Source organism: Artemia sp. Qi Xiang Cuo, chromosome 16 (genome assembly GCF_049724085.1).
Source record: "Artemia sp. Qi Xiang Cuo chromosome 16, ASM4972408v1, whole genome shotgun sequence".
In the NCBI taxonomy this organism is placed as follows: Eukaryota; Metazoa; Arthropoda; class Branchiopoda; order Anostraca; family Artemiidae; genus Artemia; species Artemia sp. Qi Xiang Cuo.
Genome location: NC_142809.1, coordinates 7,084,071 through 7,100,586, shown reverse-complemented (window position 1 = coordinate 7,100,586; position 16,516 = coordinate 7,084,071). Strand labels below are relative to the sequence as shown.

The 16,516-nt window shown below is 34.4% G+C and overlaps 1 protein-coding gene across 3 annotated transcripts in view; it reads left to right on the top strand.

Annotated features, from left to right (window-relative positions):
- Positions 1-16,516, top strand: part of LOC148942518 (NPC intracellular cholesterol transporter 1-like) — a 179,094-nt gene that overhangs the window by 93,271 nt on the left and 69,307 nt on the right. For all 3 annotated transcript variants that reach the window (XM_089102558.1, XM_089102556.1, XM_089102557.1), the window contains one exon: positions 6,072-6,173. In XM_089102558.1, coding sequence (XP_088958684.1) covers positions 6,072-6,173 — 102 coding nt within the window. The remainder of the gene's footprint in view (positions 1-6,071; positions 6,174-16,516) is intronic.

Here is a 16,516-nt window from a genome sequence, read left to right as displayed (position 1 = left end):
AGACCCAGCTACTGAAATGTTGATTCGGCGCCGTATGTGCCAGCAATGGCTTAGGAGTATCTTTATTCTGCCATCCTTGCTTGCTTACAATACATGTATATTGTATATATATATATATATATATATATATATATATATATATATATATATATATATATATATATATATATATATATATATATATATATATATATATATATATATATATATATATATATATATATATATATATATATATATATATATATATATATATATATTTTTTTTTTGTCGAAAGACATTGGGGTCTAAAAGATTATGTAGATAGATCTTCCGTTTCCTTCGTATTAACTTCATGAAATATACTAAGTGTAAGTAGAGAAAATGTACAAAAAGCGCTGCTGAATTGTGGAGAGGTTATTTTGACTTTACGATAATTTAAATTTTTGAAAATAACATAAAGGAAAATTGCTCCTTATTATCAATGAAATGGACCTAATCTTTTCCCCTGGTAGGCTACTATACAAAAAAAACTAGTTTTTGCTGGTTGCTTTTGTTTTTACAAAGCTTTTTTCTTTTCCTCGAATTAGGTGCTGAAGAAGTCCTTTAATTCGGGGAAAAATAGCAGTACATCATTTTTTTTCATATCATTGTTTCAATGTTTTGCCAAGTTTGGCTCAAGTTTGTGCCACGAGTAGTTTTTCTTTTTAACTTATTATTCCCCGAAACCATAGAGCCCAGCTCATGATGTTTAAGCTTTTCTATAATTTCCTATGGTTTTGATATAATCCCCTGATTTTCTACCCTTGGCCAAAATTTACCCAATTCTCCTTCATAATAAATCCTCCGCACGTGTCTTATTGGTTTTATCTGTGTAAAAATTTCCCTTGTTTTTATAGGAGAAAAAATAAATAAACATTTTCATTAGATTCAAATTGAAAAACATTTTCAATTTTTAAATTTTGGCACAATTACAGGACAACCTTTGTTCCTCAATTATTTCTTGAATGATCCCTATGTCAAGGACGTTACTTCTGTTATCTTTTTTCCCATATGGTTACATAATCGCTTTCTTTTATTTCATTTGTTTTCCATCATGTTTTCTATTGAAACCTTTGAAAAATGCTTTTGAAAAATTTCCTGAAAAATTTATATTTTTTGACGAGCCTTAAACTAAAATTAAAAAAAAAAAAAAATGAGAAAACTAAGTCACTAAGGCTAGGAATAAGTGAAGATGAAAAGGTGACGTTGGGTAATGAAAAGAATGATCAGGTGGGCAGCTTCACTTACCTTGGTAGTATTATTAGTAAAGACAGTGGGAGCAGTGAAGATGTTAAAAGTAGAATAGCCAAGACTCAGGGTGTTTAAGTTTGGAAGAAAGTCTGCAAACCAAGATTAGAATATTAGAAGCTACAGTGATGACAGTGGTTAAATATGGCTCTGAAGCATGGGCGCTCCGAAAAGCGGATGAAGATTTACTAGATGTTTTCCAGAGAAATTGCTTAAGGATTGTTCTGGGTACCCGGCTGACTGACCGTATTTCAAACACTAGACTGTACGTAAAATGTGGTTCAATACCGCTCTCTAGGGCTATAATCAAAGAAAGGTTGAGGTGGCTATGGCACGTTGTGCGGAGGAAGGATGACAGATTGCCGAAGATTGTTCTTTTCGGCAAACCAACCAGTAGGCTGTACGGAAAATGTGGTTCAATCCCGCTTTCTAGGGCTATAATGAAATAAAGGTTGAGATGGTTAGGGCACGTTTTGCGGATGAAGGACGATAAATTGCCGAAGATTTTTCTTTTCGGCCAACCGTCTAGGGCTAAACGGGAAACAGGTCCTCCTGGTCCGGGGTGGGAGGATGTCATGAATAAAGATGTAAAGGAAATGGGAACTTACTGGGAGGTTGTAAATAGGGAGGCTTTGAATAGATTGGGATGGAAGAGGAGCGTGCTTAGCTGTGTTGGCCTCAGGTGACTTGGTGCTGGGGGGAATTGTTAGCAGTAGTACTAGTAGCCTTAAACACCAAGATTTAGCCAAAAGTTTGCTAATTATTATTACAAAAACTGTGGACTGAATGCATCTCTCTTATCCATAACCAAAAAGTACATAGTTTTATGTAATTGTTCACTTTTGGAAGGGGGGTCGCTATAAAAAATTAATTCCTTAAAAATTGCCTTTTGTGGCAGAATGGGGGGGGGGGCTCTTGGGACTGTTATTTTTTATTGTAGTTGGAACGCAAATTTCTGATAAATCATAAAATTTTTTCGGTACTTGTGCATTTTATGGTACACAACCGCTGTCAAGTTTGGTTAATGCTAATGAAATGTAGTAAAATAGGATGAATATATAATAGTTCAGAAACAAATTTGGGCAATATATTTGCACATTAGGGGGTGGGGGTTAAAGCATAGCATATATTAAATACGTAACCTAACCGAGGTTAACCTAACCTAGGTACCCCCCCCCCCCTAAACCCCAAAAAACAACAGTTTAAATATTATAAACGCAATGAGAAATGACGCTTTGCAATCAATTTATGTCTTACAAATACCCCTTTGACGGGTATCCATTAGTAGTTCCTTGTACAATATCCTTTTAAACTTCCCTCAAGTGAATACACGTAAAATTTGAATAACAAAATTTAAATATTACGCGTCATATGGGCGTCAGGGCGTCATTTGGGCATGGCTCATAAGTTAACATGGTATTCACGTGATAGTAAGACAGCAAACCTTATTGATTATGTTATAGTAAACCGATGACTGGCAGGATCAATACAAGATACTAGGGTACATAGGAGTGCTGTTATTGATGTTAAAAGTAAAGATCACCATCTAGTAGCGTCTAGGGATAATTTAAAGCTGAAATTTCGGAAGGGCAACTACCTCCCGGGAAGTTATGATGTTGGTAGACTCCAGGATGAGAATTTGAGAGAAACTTTCCAGGAGCAGCTTAATACTAAACTGAAGAGCTAAAAATTTTATAATGTAGAAGATGGATGGAATAATTTTAGGAAAACAATTTGTGAGCTGCTGATGGTGTCTTAGGGAAGTAAGATAGGACTTCAGCTAGGAATATTATTGAAAGAGCCCTATATTTAATAGAAAGGAGAAAGGGCTTGTACAAGAATTATCTTAACAATAGTTCATATAAATACAAAAAGAATATAAGAAAAGTGGAGAAATTACTAAAATATGAATTCAAGAAGTGTGAAGTGAAGGCTATGGATAAAATTGGTAAGGATCTGAAAGATGCAGCTCGATAGCATAACAGTAAAATACTTTGCTTGCATATTAATAAATTGAGAGGGAGTCGTCACTCCGGACTTGTCCCAGTTAAAGATAGGAATGGGGTCGCAATTAGCGATAAGGAAAAAACTAAAGAGCGATCGGCCGAACATTTTGAGAACTTGCTTAACCGAGATAGAGTTACAGGAAAAAATATAGAGGAAAATGAAAAAGTTTGTGATACCTTGGATGTGAAGGAAGATTTGTTTTGTGAGGAGGAATTAGCAACAGTACTAAAACGATTAAAAAATAATAAGGCTCCAGGTGCTGATAGGGTGGTAAATGAGTTTTTTAAATATGGTGGCTCTGTGGTTAGAAATAAGTTATTGAAGATTATGAATATTATTTTTGAAAAAGGGGAAGTACCTAATGATTTTAGGAAAACCTTAATTAAGCCACTTTATAAGAAAGGTGATAAAAGTGAGTGTGGTAATTATCCAGGCTTTATTCTGGTCTCTGTAGGTAGTAAATGACTTAGTAATAGGATACTTTTTAGACTGAGAGATGCCGTAGACAAAGTTTTAAGAGAAGAACAGTGCGGTTTTAGAAAAGGTAGAGGATGTGTCGACCAAATTTTCATTCTTAGGCTAATAATTGAGAAGTGCCTGAGTTTTCAAACACCTTTGGCCCTCAGTTTAATAGATTATGAGCAAGCGTTCGATTCTGTTAATAGAAGAGCTTTAGTAAAGGTTTTATCCTTGTATGGTATACCAGACAAATACATTAAAGTGATAAGTCCTATGTACGAGAATAACACTGCTTCGGTTAAGGTAGGGAATGAGGTTAGCAGCTGGTTTTGTTTCAAATCAGGAGTTAAGCAGGGTTGTGTTCTGTCCCCCTTTATATAGATTATTTTTATGGACTTTGTCTTAAGGAGCACAGGAAAGGCAATGGGAGACCGCAGAATCAAATGGGGAGGAAGAAGTCACCTGGAATTGGATTATGCTGATGATTTAAGCATCCTAGATGAAAGTGTGAGGAAAATGAATGAAGTTTTAGAGGTTTTGCGAGTTCAGGCGTCTAGAATAGGTTTGAAAAATAATGTTAGGAAGACTAAGTCATTAAGGCTAGAAATAAGTGAAGATGAAAAGGTGACGTTGGGTAACGGAAAGATTGATTAGGTGGAAAGTTTCACTTACCTGGGTAATATTATTAGTAAAGATGGTGGGAGCAGTGAAGATGTTAAAAATAGAATAGCCAAGGCTATTCTATTTTTATTCTATTCTATTTTATTCAAGGGTGTTTTTTCACAGTTAAAAAATGTCTGGAAGAATAGGAAGATAAGTCTGCAAACCAAGATTAGAATATTAGAAGCTACAGTGATGACAGTGGTCAAATATGGCTCTGAACTATGGACGCTCCGAAAAGCGGATGACGATTTGCTAGATGTTTTCGGGAAAAATTGCTTACGGATTGATCTGGGTACCCAGCTGACTGACCGTATTTCAAACAATAGGCTATACGAAAAATGTGGTTCAATACCGCTCTCTAGGGCTATAATGAAAGAAAGGTTGAGGTGGTTAAGGCACGTTGTGCGGAGGAAGGATGACAGATTTCTGAAGATTGTTCTTTTCGGCCAACCATCTAGGGCTAAACGGAAAGCAGGTCGTCCTCGTCTGGGTTGGGAGGACGTCATAAAGAAAGATTTAAAGGAAATGGGAACGTCATGGGTGGGTGTACAAAGGGAGGCTTTGAATAGATTGGGTTGGTGGAGGAAAATGCGTAGCTGTGTTGGCCTCAGGTGGCTTGGTGCTGCGATGAGTTGTTAGTAGTAGTAGTAGTATATGGGCGTCAGGACTTAGAAATTTGTAGGTGGGTATGGCCCAAAATCGGTTTGAAACCACTGATATAGACTCCATTAACAAAGAAATTAAATTTAGAGTGAATGAATAGATTTAAGGAATGAATTGTTTTGGGGTTAAAGTCTGGGAGAATGAGCAAATAAGAAATTTTTCATTAAGGAAAGATATACGAGGTATAAAGATAGTCGGGAAGCTCCCGACGATGAATATGGAACATGGAAATGGGTTTTAAGAATATTAGGGATAAAGTGTCCTGTTAATCAGGTAATGTTATACCTTAGTGCCAATTTATCCTTATATGGAAGTCTTTTTTTTTTTTTTTAATTTGACCACGATTCTTGGGCTTTTGTGTCACTAAATTCTGTTCTATCTGCTGTTAAGAAATACTAAGAGTTCTGATTTTTTTTTTCTTGTAATTCAGAGAAGAATTTTGAGATAGTTTTTTTTTCTTCTTTTCCTATTCTTATTTAGAATATTCAGTTTGCTTTTGAACTGAGACGCATACCGGAATTCGTTTTTGAGAACGGGGAGTGGCAGTGTAAAAGAAACGCCAGAATATAGAAAATTATCAGAAGAATCATAATATTCTTGGGAGTCGGAGGTATATGCCCCTGAAGCCCCTCTCCCTCCCATGTAAGTACCGGTTTTTATTTTTTTTAATTAATCATAGTACAATACCAAATAATTGTTATTCTAAAAGAAATGCCAACAATGGTATACTAGATGCAGAATAAAAAAAATAGTCATAAGAATAATAAAACTCTTGAGAGCTTGAGGTGATTCCCCCGAAGCTCCCATGTAATTGCCGATGTTTAATTTAACTGTATTGAATAATTTTCAACTTCTGAACATTTCTAGATTCTTTTCTAAAAAAATATTTAATAATTTTCATAATGTTCCTTGGATATTTTCAACATTGAAGCACTTGTGTCATTTTTTTTTTTAGTATGTCCTAGATTTGCAGGAAAATATACCTATTAATTAATAAGTTTTTTTTTCAGTTCAATCGTACCACAAGCGATGGTGTAGTCAATTGGTATGGACCTGTGTTCCGGAAAGAGTTTATGTTCGAGGTGCTGAAACTTCAGAAGAGAATAGAGGAGGTAAGACTAGTCCTTTCATTTTTCAGATATTTTTCAGAAAATATTAAAAATATAATAAAACAAATTTGTATGCAAAAATGAGATACAAGTGAGATTACAATTACGCATGTAACCAGGTTTTTTTTTTGGGGGGGGGCTGGGGCCCAAAAACAGAAAAGAGTAATTTTTTCTTTTTTTAAAATTTAAATTATAAGAAGCGCTCAATAATTCACGATATTTTTGGATGTTATCTAAGGCTAAATCCGAATGTGAGACCAATAGAAGATAAGTACCGCGAGGAAAAGTTGAAAAGAGTTAAACGTTGCGTGAAATCCTCCAGGGTTTAAAACGGAAGGAATTTCGAAGTTTAGGCCTAGGGAGGAGATTCCTAGGCCTCCTGGATACATCCCTGAACACGATACTTAAAACAAAAATTAAAAACTTTTGAACCATCTTGAAATTAAAAATTTTATTTGGAAACCTAAGAAAACACCCGCAAAGCAAAATATTGGAGAGTTTTGACTCTTTTTGAAATTTTTGTTCTAAAGTAGACGAAGAATAAACTATCTACAAAGAGATTATCCTCCGCAACCAGGTGCATGTAGATCTTTTGGTTTTCTACGCATGTGCCTGTCTCTGCTAATAGCTACAATAATCCATATCAGTTTTTCGGTTGTGTTAAAATAATACACATTGAATAAAATTATATTAAACAATGTAATTAATAAAGTAATGAATAATAATGTATTAATATGATAAAAATGACGTATTTTTAGTTTTGCCGCTTTCCAAACCCTGTTCTAAATGGAAGGTCTTGTCAATTCATAGTTTTCATATAACATTTTGGCATCAACAGCAGCCCTATTAACTTTTAGATATATATTAAACTCTAGCAAGGAAAACCCCTTGGAGTTGAGGTGCCATGCCCGCTTCCCCTAGTATTGAAAATTGTCAAGACGAGTCTAAATTCGTCTTCGACGAGACAAAACGAGCTTAAGAACTTTCTTTGGAATTTAAAGAATTGTGCATATTTTTGCTTGTTAGGTTTAGACGTTTCCCAAAACGAGTTGTAAAACTTTATTTATGACTTCAAGAACTGTGCATAATTGTGCATAAAGATCTAATTAGGTTTGAACGTTTTCCTAAACAAGACCTTTCACATAGAAACATAGAGCATTCTTTTTTACTTCATTGTGCATAATTGTGCTTAAAGCGACAAGTTGTGCTTTATTTTAATTGTGCTTTATTGTGACAAGCCTATGGCTTTCTCCTGTATTGAATAAAATAGATAAAGATTTAACTTTAAGATTTAACGTTTTCCTAAACAAGACCTTTCATATAGACACACAGAACGTTCTTTGTGACTTCAAGAATTGTGCATAATTGTGCTCAGAGACCTAACTTTAGATTTGAACGTTTCCCAAAACAAGTGGTAGAGCTTTCTTTGTGACTTCAAGAATTGTGCATAATTGTGCTGAAAGATCTAACTTTAGATTTGAACGTTTTCCAAAACTAGTTGTAGAGCTTTCTTTGTGACTTAAAGAATTGTGCATAATTGTGCTAAAGGATCTAACTTGAGGTTTGAACATTTTTCCAAAGCAAGTTCTAGACCTTTCTTTGCGACTTCAAGAATTGTGCATAATTGTGCTTAAAGATCTAAGATTTGAACGTTTTCCGAAACAAGTTGTAGAGCTTTCTTTCTGACTTCAAGAATTTTGCATAATTGTGTTTAAAGATCTAACTTTAGATTTGAACGTTTTCCAAAACAAGTTGTAGAGCTTTCTTTTTGACTTCAAGAATTGTGCATAATTGTGCTTAAGGATCTAACTTTAGGTTCGGACATTTTTCCAAAACAAGTTTTAGACCTTTCTTTGTGACTTCAAGAATTATGCATGTTGTGCTTAACGATCTACTTCAGGTTTTAACGTTTTCCTAAAGAATCTGTAGAACTTTCTTTTGGACTCCAAGAATTGTGCATAATTGTGCTTAAGGATCTAACTTTAGGTTTGAACGTTTTCCAAAATAAGTTGTAGACCTTTTATCATGACTTCAAGAATTGTGTGGGATTGTGCTTAAGATTCTAACTTTAGGTTTGAACGTTTTCCAAAACAAGTTCTAGACCTTTTATTGTGACTTCAAGAAGTGTGCATGATTGTGCTTTACGATTTACTTCAGGTTTGAACGTTTTCCAAAAGAAGCTGTAGAACTTTCTTTTGGACTCCAAGAATTGTGCATAATTGTGCTTAAGGATCTAACTTAAGGTTTGAACGTTTTCCAAAATAAGCTGTAGACCTTTTATCGTGACTTCAAGAATTGTGTGTAATTGTGCTTAAGAATCTAACTTTAGGTTGGAACGTTTTCCAAAACAAGTTCTAGACCTTTTATTGTGACTTCAAGAAGTTTGAATGATTGTGCTTTTCGATCTACTTCAGGTTTGAACATTTTCCAAAACAAGCTTTAGAACTCTCTTTGTGACTTCAAGAATTGTGCATAATTGTGCTTAAAGATCTAACTTCAGGTTTGAACGTTTTCCAAAACAAGCTGTAGAACGATTTGAGACATTAAGAATTGGGCATACTTGTGCTTTACGATTTACTTCAGGTTTGAACGTGTTACAAAACAAGCTCTAGAACTTTCTTTGTGACTCCAAGAATGGTGCATAATTGTGCTTAAAGATCTAACTTAGGTTTGAACGTTTTCTAAAACAAACTGTAGAACTCTCTTTGTGACTTCAATGATTGTGCATAATTATGCTTGAAGTTTAACTTTAGGTTTGAACGTTTTTCTAAACAAGTTGTTGAGCTTTCTTTGTGACTTCAAAAATTGTGCATTACGATCTACTCCAGGTTTGAACGTTTTCCAAAACAAGCCGTAGAGCTTTCTTTATGACTTCCAGAATTGCGCATAGTTTTGCTCAAAGATCTGACTTTAGGTTTTGACGTTCTACAAAACAAATCATAGAATTTTCTTTGTGACTTCAAGAATTGTTCATAATTTACTGAAAGATCTTACTTTTCGAACGTTTTCCAAAATAAGTTGCAGATATTTCTTTGTGACTTCAAGAATTGTGCATAAATGTGCTAAAGGATCCACTTCAGGCTTGAACCTTTTTCCAAAACAAGCTGTAGACCTTTCTTTGTGACTTAAAAAATTGTGCATAATTCTGCTCAAAGATCTAACTTTAGGTTTGGACGTTCTACAAAACAAATTTTAGAATTTTCTTTGTGACTTCAAGAATTGTTCATAATTGTGTTGAAATATATAACTTTTTGAACGTTTTCCAAAATAAGTTGTAGACCTTTCTTTGTGACTTAAAGAATTGTGCATAATTGTGTCGATTTCCAAAACGAGCTGTAGACCTTCCTTTGTGACTTCAAAAATTGTGCATAATTCTGCTTTAAGATCTACTTCAGGTTTGAACGTTTTCCAAAACAAGCTGTAGAACGATTTGAGACATTAAGAATTGTGCATACTTGTGCTTTACGATTTACTTCAGGTTTGAACGTGTTACAAAACAAGCTCTAGAACTTTCTTTGTGACTCCAAGAATGGTGCATAATATTGCTTAAAGATCTAACTTAGGTTTGGACGTTTTCTAAAACAAACTGTAGAACTCTCTTTGTGACTTCAAGGATTGTGCATAATTATGCTTGAAGTTTAACTTTAGGTTTGAACGTTTTTCTAAACAAGTTGTTGAGCTTTCTTTGTGACTTCAAAAATTGTGCATTACGATCTACTCCAGGTTTGAACGTTTTCCAAAACAAGCCGTAGAGCTTTCTTTATGACTTCCAGAATTGTGCATAGGTTTGCTCAAAGATCTGACTTTAGGTTTTGACGTTCTACAAAACAAATCATAGAATTTTCTTTGTGACTTCAAGAATTGTTCATAATTTACTGAAAGATCTTACTTTTCGAACGTTTTCCAAAATAAGTTGCAGATATTTCTTTGTGACTTCAAGAATTGTGCATAAATGTGCTAAAGGATCTACTTCAGGCTTGAACCTTTTTCCAAAACAAGCTGTAGACCTTTCTTTGTGACTTAAAAAATTGTGCATAATTCTGCTCAAAGATCTAACTTTAGGTTTGGACGTTCTACAAAACAAATTTTAGAATTTTCTTTGTGACTTCAAGAATTGTTCATAATTGTGTTGAAATATATAACTTTTTGAACGTTTTCCAAAATAAGTTGTAGACCTTTCTTTGTGACTTAAAGAATTGTGCATAATTGTGTCGATTTCCAAAACGAGCTGTAGACCTTCCTTTTTGACTTCAAAAATTGTGCATAATTCTGCTTTAAGATCTACTTCAGGTTTGAACGTTTTCCAAAACAAGCTGTAGAACGATTTGAGACATTAAGAATTGTGCATACTTGTGCTTTACGATTTACTTCAGGTTTGAACGTGTTACAAAACAAGCTCTAGAACTTTCTTTGTGACTCCAAGAATGGTGCATAATTGTGCTTAAAGATCTAACTTAGGTTTGGACGTTTTCTAAAACAAACTGTAGAACTCTCTTTGTGACTTCAAGGATTGTGCATAATTATGCTTGAAGTTTAACTTTAGGTTTGAACGTTTTTCTAAACAAGTTGTTGAGCTTTCTTTGTGACTTCAAAAATTGTGCATTACGATCTACTCCAGGTTTGAACGTTTTCCAAAACAAGCCGTAGAGCTTTCTTTATGACTTCCAGAATTGCGCATAGTTTTGCTCAAAGATCTGACTTTAGGTTTTGACGCTCTACAAAACAAATCATAGAATTTTCTTTGTGACTTCAAGAATTGTTCATAATTTACTGAAAGATCTTACTTTTCGAACGTTTTTCCAAAATAAGTTGCAGATATTTCTTTGTGACTTCAAGAATTGTGCATAAATGTGCTAAAGGATCCACTTCAGGCTTGAACCTTTTTCCAAAACAAGCTGTAGACCTTTCTTTGTGACTTAAAAAATTGTGCATAATTCTGCTCAAAGATCTAACTTTAGGTTTGGACGTTCTACAAAACAAATTATAGAATTTTCTTTGTGACTTCAAGAATTGTTCATAATTGTGTTGAAATATATAACTTTTTGAACGTTTTCCAAAATAAGTTGTAGACCTTTCTTTGTGACTTAAAGAATTGTGCATAATTGTGTCGATTTCCAAAACGAGCTGTAGACCTTCCTTTGTGACTTCAAAAATTGTGCATAATTCTGCTTTAAGATCTACTTCAGGTTTGAACGTTTTCCATACTTGCATACTTGTTTTGCATACTTGTGCTTTACGATTTACTTCAGGTTTGAACGTGTTACAAAACAAGCTCTAGAACTTTCTTTGTGACTCCAAGAATGGTGCATAATTGTGCTTAAAGATCTAACTTAGGTTTGAACGTTTTCTAAAACAAACTGTAGAACTCTCTTTGTGACTTCAAGGATCAAACAAACACAACTTAAAAACAATAGGGAAATTTTTTCCAAGACAGTGCAATTTAAATCGGTGAATATTTCGGCCCTATGTCCAAGGGCCGTCTTCAGCACAACATTAAAGAAAAAATATATATTAAAACAAACTTATATTAAAATACGAAGTTTAAACTAAAAATGCGTTTTAAAAAACGCTTTTAAAAAATCTTTAAAACAACCCCAGTATCCTTACTTCAACGAAGTTCAACCAGGACTGATAAATAAAATGATGAGAGAGGATGAATTCATTCAAACGAAATAAAATGAAATTATTAACTGCAAGTTTTCAAAGCTAATCTTACTTTTTTAGCAGCTAGTCTTAAAGGCCTTTTTTTAACGGGTTCAATACTATTGTCAATTGGTTTAATAAAATATTTTGTTAGATCATTTTTAATTAAATTTGAGTATAAAGAATTCAGTGAATATTCTCCTAAGTCCCTATTTAAGGAAATATTTTTATTTATTTTGAGCCTAATTTTGATTGATTCCCGGACCACCTGTTTTATCCCCAAATCACTACTAATGAGAGAAGATTTTTCAAAAAGTATTTTGTCGCTGGGATTATCAAATATATGGCTAGCTAAAGCAGAATCTAGCTAAAGCTAAAGCTAGCTAAAGCAGAGTACGTTGGCAGAACTCATCAGAATCTAGAAAAACGGATACACCAGTATAAAGAAGACATAGACAAAGCGTTAATTGCTAATAATTCTAATAACTCCTTTGATTCTGCTTTAGCTAGCCATATATTTGATAATCCCAGCCACACAATACTTTTTGAAAAATCTTTCTTCCTTGTGACTTCAAAAATTGTGCATAATTCTGCTTTAAGATCTTCTTCAGGTTTGAACGTTTTCCAAAACAAGCTGTAGACCTTTCTTTGTGACTTAAAAAAGTGTTTATAATTTTGCTCAAAGATCTAACTTTGGGTTTGGACGTTCTGCAAAACAGATTGTTGAACTTTCATTGTGACTCAAGAAAATCGTGAATAATTTTGCTTAAACTCTAACGTTAGGTTTGAACGTTTTGCAACAAGTTCTAGAACTTCCATTTTGACCCAAGAATTGTGCGTAACTGTGCTTAAAAATCTAACGTTAGGTTTGGATGTTTTACAAAACAGATTGTAGAACTTTCATTTTGACTCAAGAATTGTACATAAATCTTCATATTTCGAAATTCGTAAACAGGATTTTCATAATATTGTAATTTTTAATAGTAGAACTTGCAATTTCGATGAAATTTATCAGCAGTACGTGCTTTTTATTTAGATCGTAAATTTAATGGCAGACATCTTGGAATTGTCAATTATAGGATTTTTTGGCTGAGAGATATTTTTAAAGATTGAATTTATATTTTAAATTAGCATAAAAACATATCATAGAATTGATATAACATTGGCAACATCATTGGTTGGGAGTTTTCCTTAATTAAGAAAAGATTGTTAAAAATAAGAAATTTTGTTTCTAAGAAATATAATTAACTGAAGAATAAATAAGACCAATTTGAAGAAACCACTGACATAACCTGAGAATCTAAAGACTGAGTTATTCAGTTGAGAAGTTTCCCCCTTCTTTATTTTTAAGATAATTTATCTATTTTTTCTCTGGGTCGTGGCCGAGCACTGAGGAGATGGGCGCTTTCCCAAGTGTATCAATTGCTTTTACGGTTCAGTATCTTTCCAATATTATCTGTTGAAAGAGATTCCACTTCATATGACTTCATATCACTTGATAGTAAGATTGACAGATTTGAAAAAGTAAAATTCAAAATATTTTGAAAATAGAAATGTGTTGACAAGCCTGTCACATTTAGTAATTTGTTTTTTGTGTATGATTTGACTGTTAAACGTTTAATTAAATTATTGATTTAATTTTTAAAGCTTTATTTTATTTAAAATTCATGTGACCACATTTCCTTTCTATCCTTCCTCTGCCCACATGCCAATATCAGGCACTTACGCACGAATTTTACTCGAGGGACTTTTAATTTCGGAAGAATATTTCGTAATTATACGAAATATTTATTATAAAATTTACTTATTTTATTCGTGTATATATATATTTAAGAATATTTATTTATAAAATATAACCTTTTCTTTCCTGCTTACCAATATCATTTCTTATTTAACAGTGAATTTGAAAATATCCTCTGCCCCAGTGGCGGATCCCTGGGGCCGCTCCCCCCCCCTAGCATAGTCTAAAGTAGTGTAATTTACTTAATTAACTCAAGTTTATCGGATCAACATATTTTGCGCCCCCTCTAATTTTTTTTTATCGGATCAACATATTTTGCTCCCCCCCCCCTAAAAAAATCTTGGATCCGCCCCTGCTCTGCCCTGACAGTTTTTCAATAGAAGGGTCAGGGGCAATAATTTGGACTGCCCTAGGGACTCTGGATCTACGCCATGCCATTGACTTCCGGGGAGAGCCTTTGGTACATATTCTGCTTCAGAAGCAACAAATCAAAAAGAAGATATTGGAAACTTGAACTTCACCAATTGATATTGTAAGGCTGATAACTATATATGGTGCAGCCATATAACGTGTTTGGATTGCTTTTTATTGTATTATGAAACATGGCATGATTGTTTCTGTATCATCTGATTCAACTAACATCCGATGATCTTAAAGGTTAGGTTATATGTTAAATATCAAAAGGAATCCGTTATCAGGGTAGGTGAGTTTAGCCCCTCCCACATGTGCTGTCAAAAAAAAAAGTTGACATTTGAATTTGTGTCGATTTTAAACTGTTGACTTAATTATTCTTTAATTACATTGAATGAAACACAAAGCTTGTTTTAAAACAATAGAAGCGCTTCGGGCGGTACCAATGTATAAAAGGGGGGGGTTGCAAATTGTATCTTTAATGTTCAAAGTGGGGGCAAATATGTCTTTTTTTTCAATTTTTTTGATGAAAATACCAAAAAAGCAGCTTTCAATGAAAATAACCCCAAGAGGCATTTTTCAAAATTCTAGGGGGGTGAAAATAATCTAGGGGGAAGTTTATGCCCCCCCCCCCTTAATTGACTTCACTGAGTGCTTCGATTTTGGCAAACGAACTTCCCGAAGGTATGAAAAAATGGCACAAAAAATGTCTAGAAAAAACACAAGTGCTACCTGGAGCTTTGTTTAAGCAAGATCTAAATGGGAATATTTCTCATTATTCCTGTTTTTATACATTTTTTTTTATTTTCATTTCCCTTGCCTCTCCCTCCCATCCATGATGTAGTTCTAGTAAATATTCTAGGTAGGGTACAGGCCAAATGTGGTAATTTTTGGAACTTCGCCAATTGATATAGCAAGGCCGCATTAACCATATGTGGTACAACCGTATACGGGTTTTCATTGTGATGACCGTATAATAAATACCCAAGTTTAATTGTTTCCGCCCCATCATCTGATGCAATTAAACATCTGATGATCTTACAAACCTGGATAATCATGTTGAACTTGCCCTTGCCGGTAAAACCGGCTGTTTGTATACAATAAACTGAAGGTCTTATTTACGGTTAGCTTGGAATTTTTTTCCCTTTTTGTAACTTATATAGGCCGGTCAGTCAACCGACTGAGAAATATGTGGTTATTATGTGATGACCATGAAAAATTACATTTTGAACTTGGGTTGTCATGTGCTATTATTTTCGAATTGTTGACGTCAATGCGTTTCTTTGATTTAATGGAAGGGTTCTTTTTACTATACTTCCTGATTGTTATGCAGTGGGATCAGGCAGTCTCATGGCCATACACAGATGGCAGGGAGGACGTCGGGCGTTTGCCTTAAGTGCCAATTCACGGAAATGTAGGAGGGGGCAATGATTTTTTTCTTTTTCTTTAATAAATGTACTGAAAAGGTGTTTTCAAGATCTAGGGGAGGTGGGGGGGGGGGTAATCCCCCTAACCCCCTGTAAATCTGGTAACCCCCCTGGATACGGCCTTGGTTACAATGTTGAGTATCCCGAATACGAATCAAGTAACTTTGACACCCCTGCCCAATGATACCGTGTTTCCCCAAGATAAATTTTTCATAACAAAATTATCATTTATGCAACATTGATGCTATATTACATGACGAAATTTAATATATTTCAGTGAAAAAACCTGCTTTTTTGTGATATACCATGTATTTCAAATATTGCCTAGAATTGAAAATACTTTTCTGCGACCTGACTTGGTTTCTAAAGTGTGTAATCCACTTTAAAAAATTTCCAAAAAATATATCCAACCGGGGGGTGCAGATTCATAAAAAATAAAGGATGGGGGAATATTTTTCTTTTAATCCTTTGTCAATGAAATAAAAAAAAGTTTTTTATTTAATCTAGCTGTGAAGGCAATTTGGGTTCTTTTCGATTTTTCTCCAATGAAAGTGCAAGATGGGAAATACCCCCCCCCCCCCAAATGCTGCCATTGCTCTGACGAAATTAGTTACTGAACTTCTAAATTACTCAAGTTCCCAATATATAAGAGACCAAAAATTCCTTCAGTAAGATTTTAAAATAGAGTGTGTTCTGGAATTAGCGTTTAAACTGCAGGCTCTCCAAAAAAAGTGGCTGGAATTGAAACCCTTGATTATTCTTTTTACTATACTTCCTGGTTGTTAAACAGTGACATCATGCAACCACAGATGGGAAGGAAAAGGGATATTGAGTATTTGCCTAATATTGTTAGGTTTGGTGTCTTGAATACGAGTCACGTGTCTTAACCAGTGCGAGGCATCGCCCATTTTCCACCAACTGATGTACATCTTGGAGCAGCTCATATGCCGCACACTTCCGCCACGCATGGCATAGTCTCCATAACGGTTGACACAATTTCGCCACGCTTGGTACACTTGTGTCATATTTGGCACTCACCAGATGGTGGAAGTCGGCATTCCCTCGGCCCAATGAACAATTATGGAACGTTGATTGACTTTGATATCCTTCTCAATGGTATCATG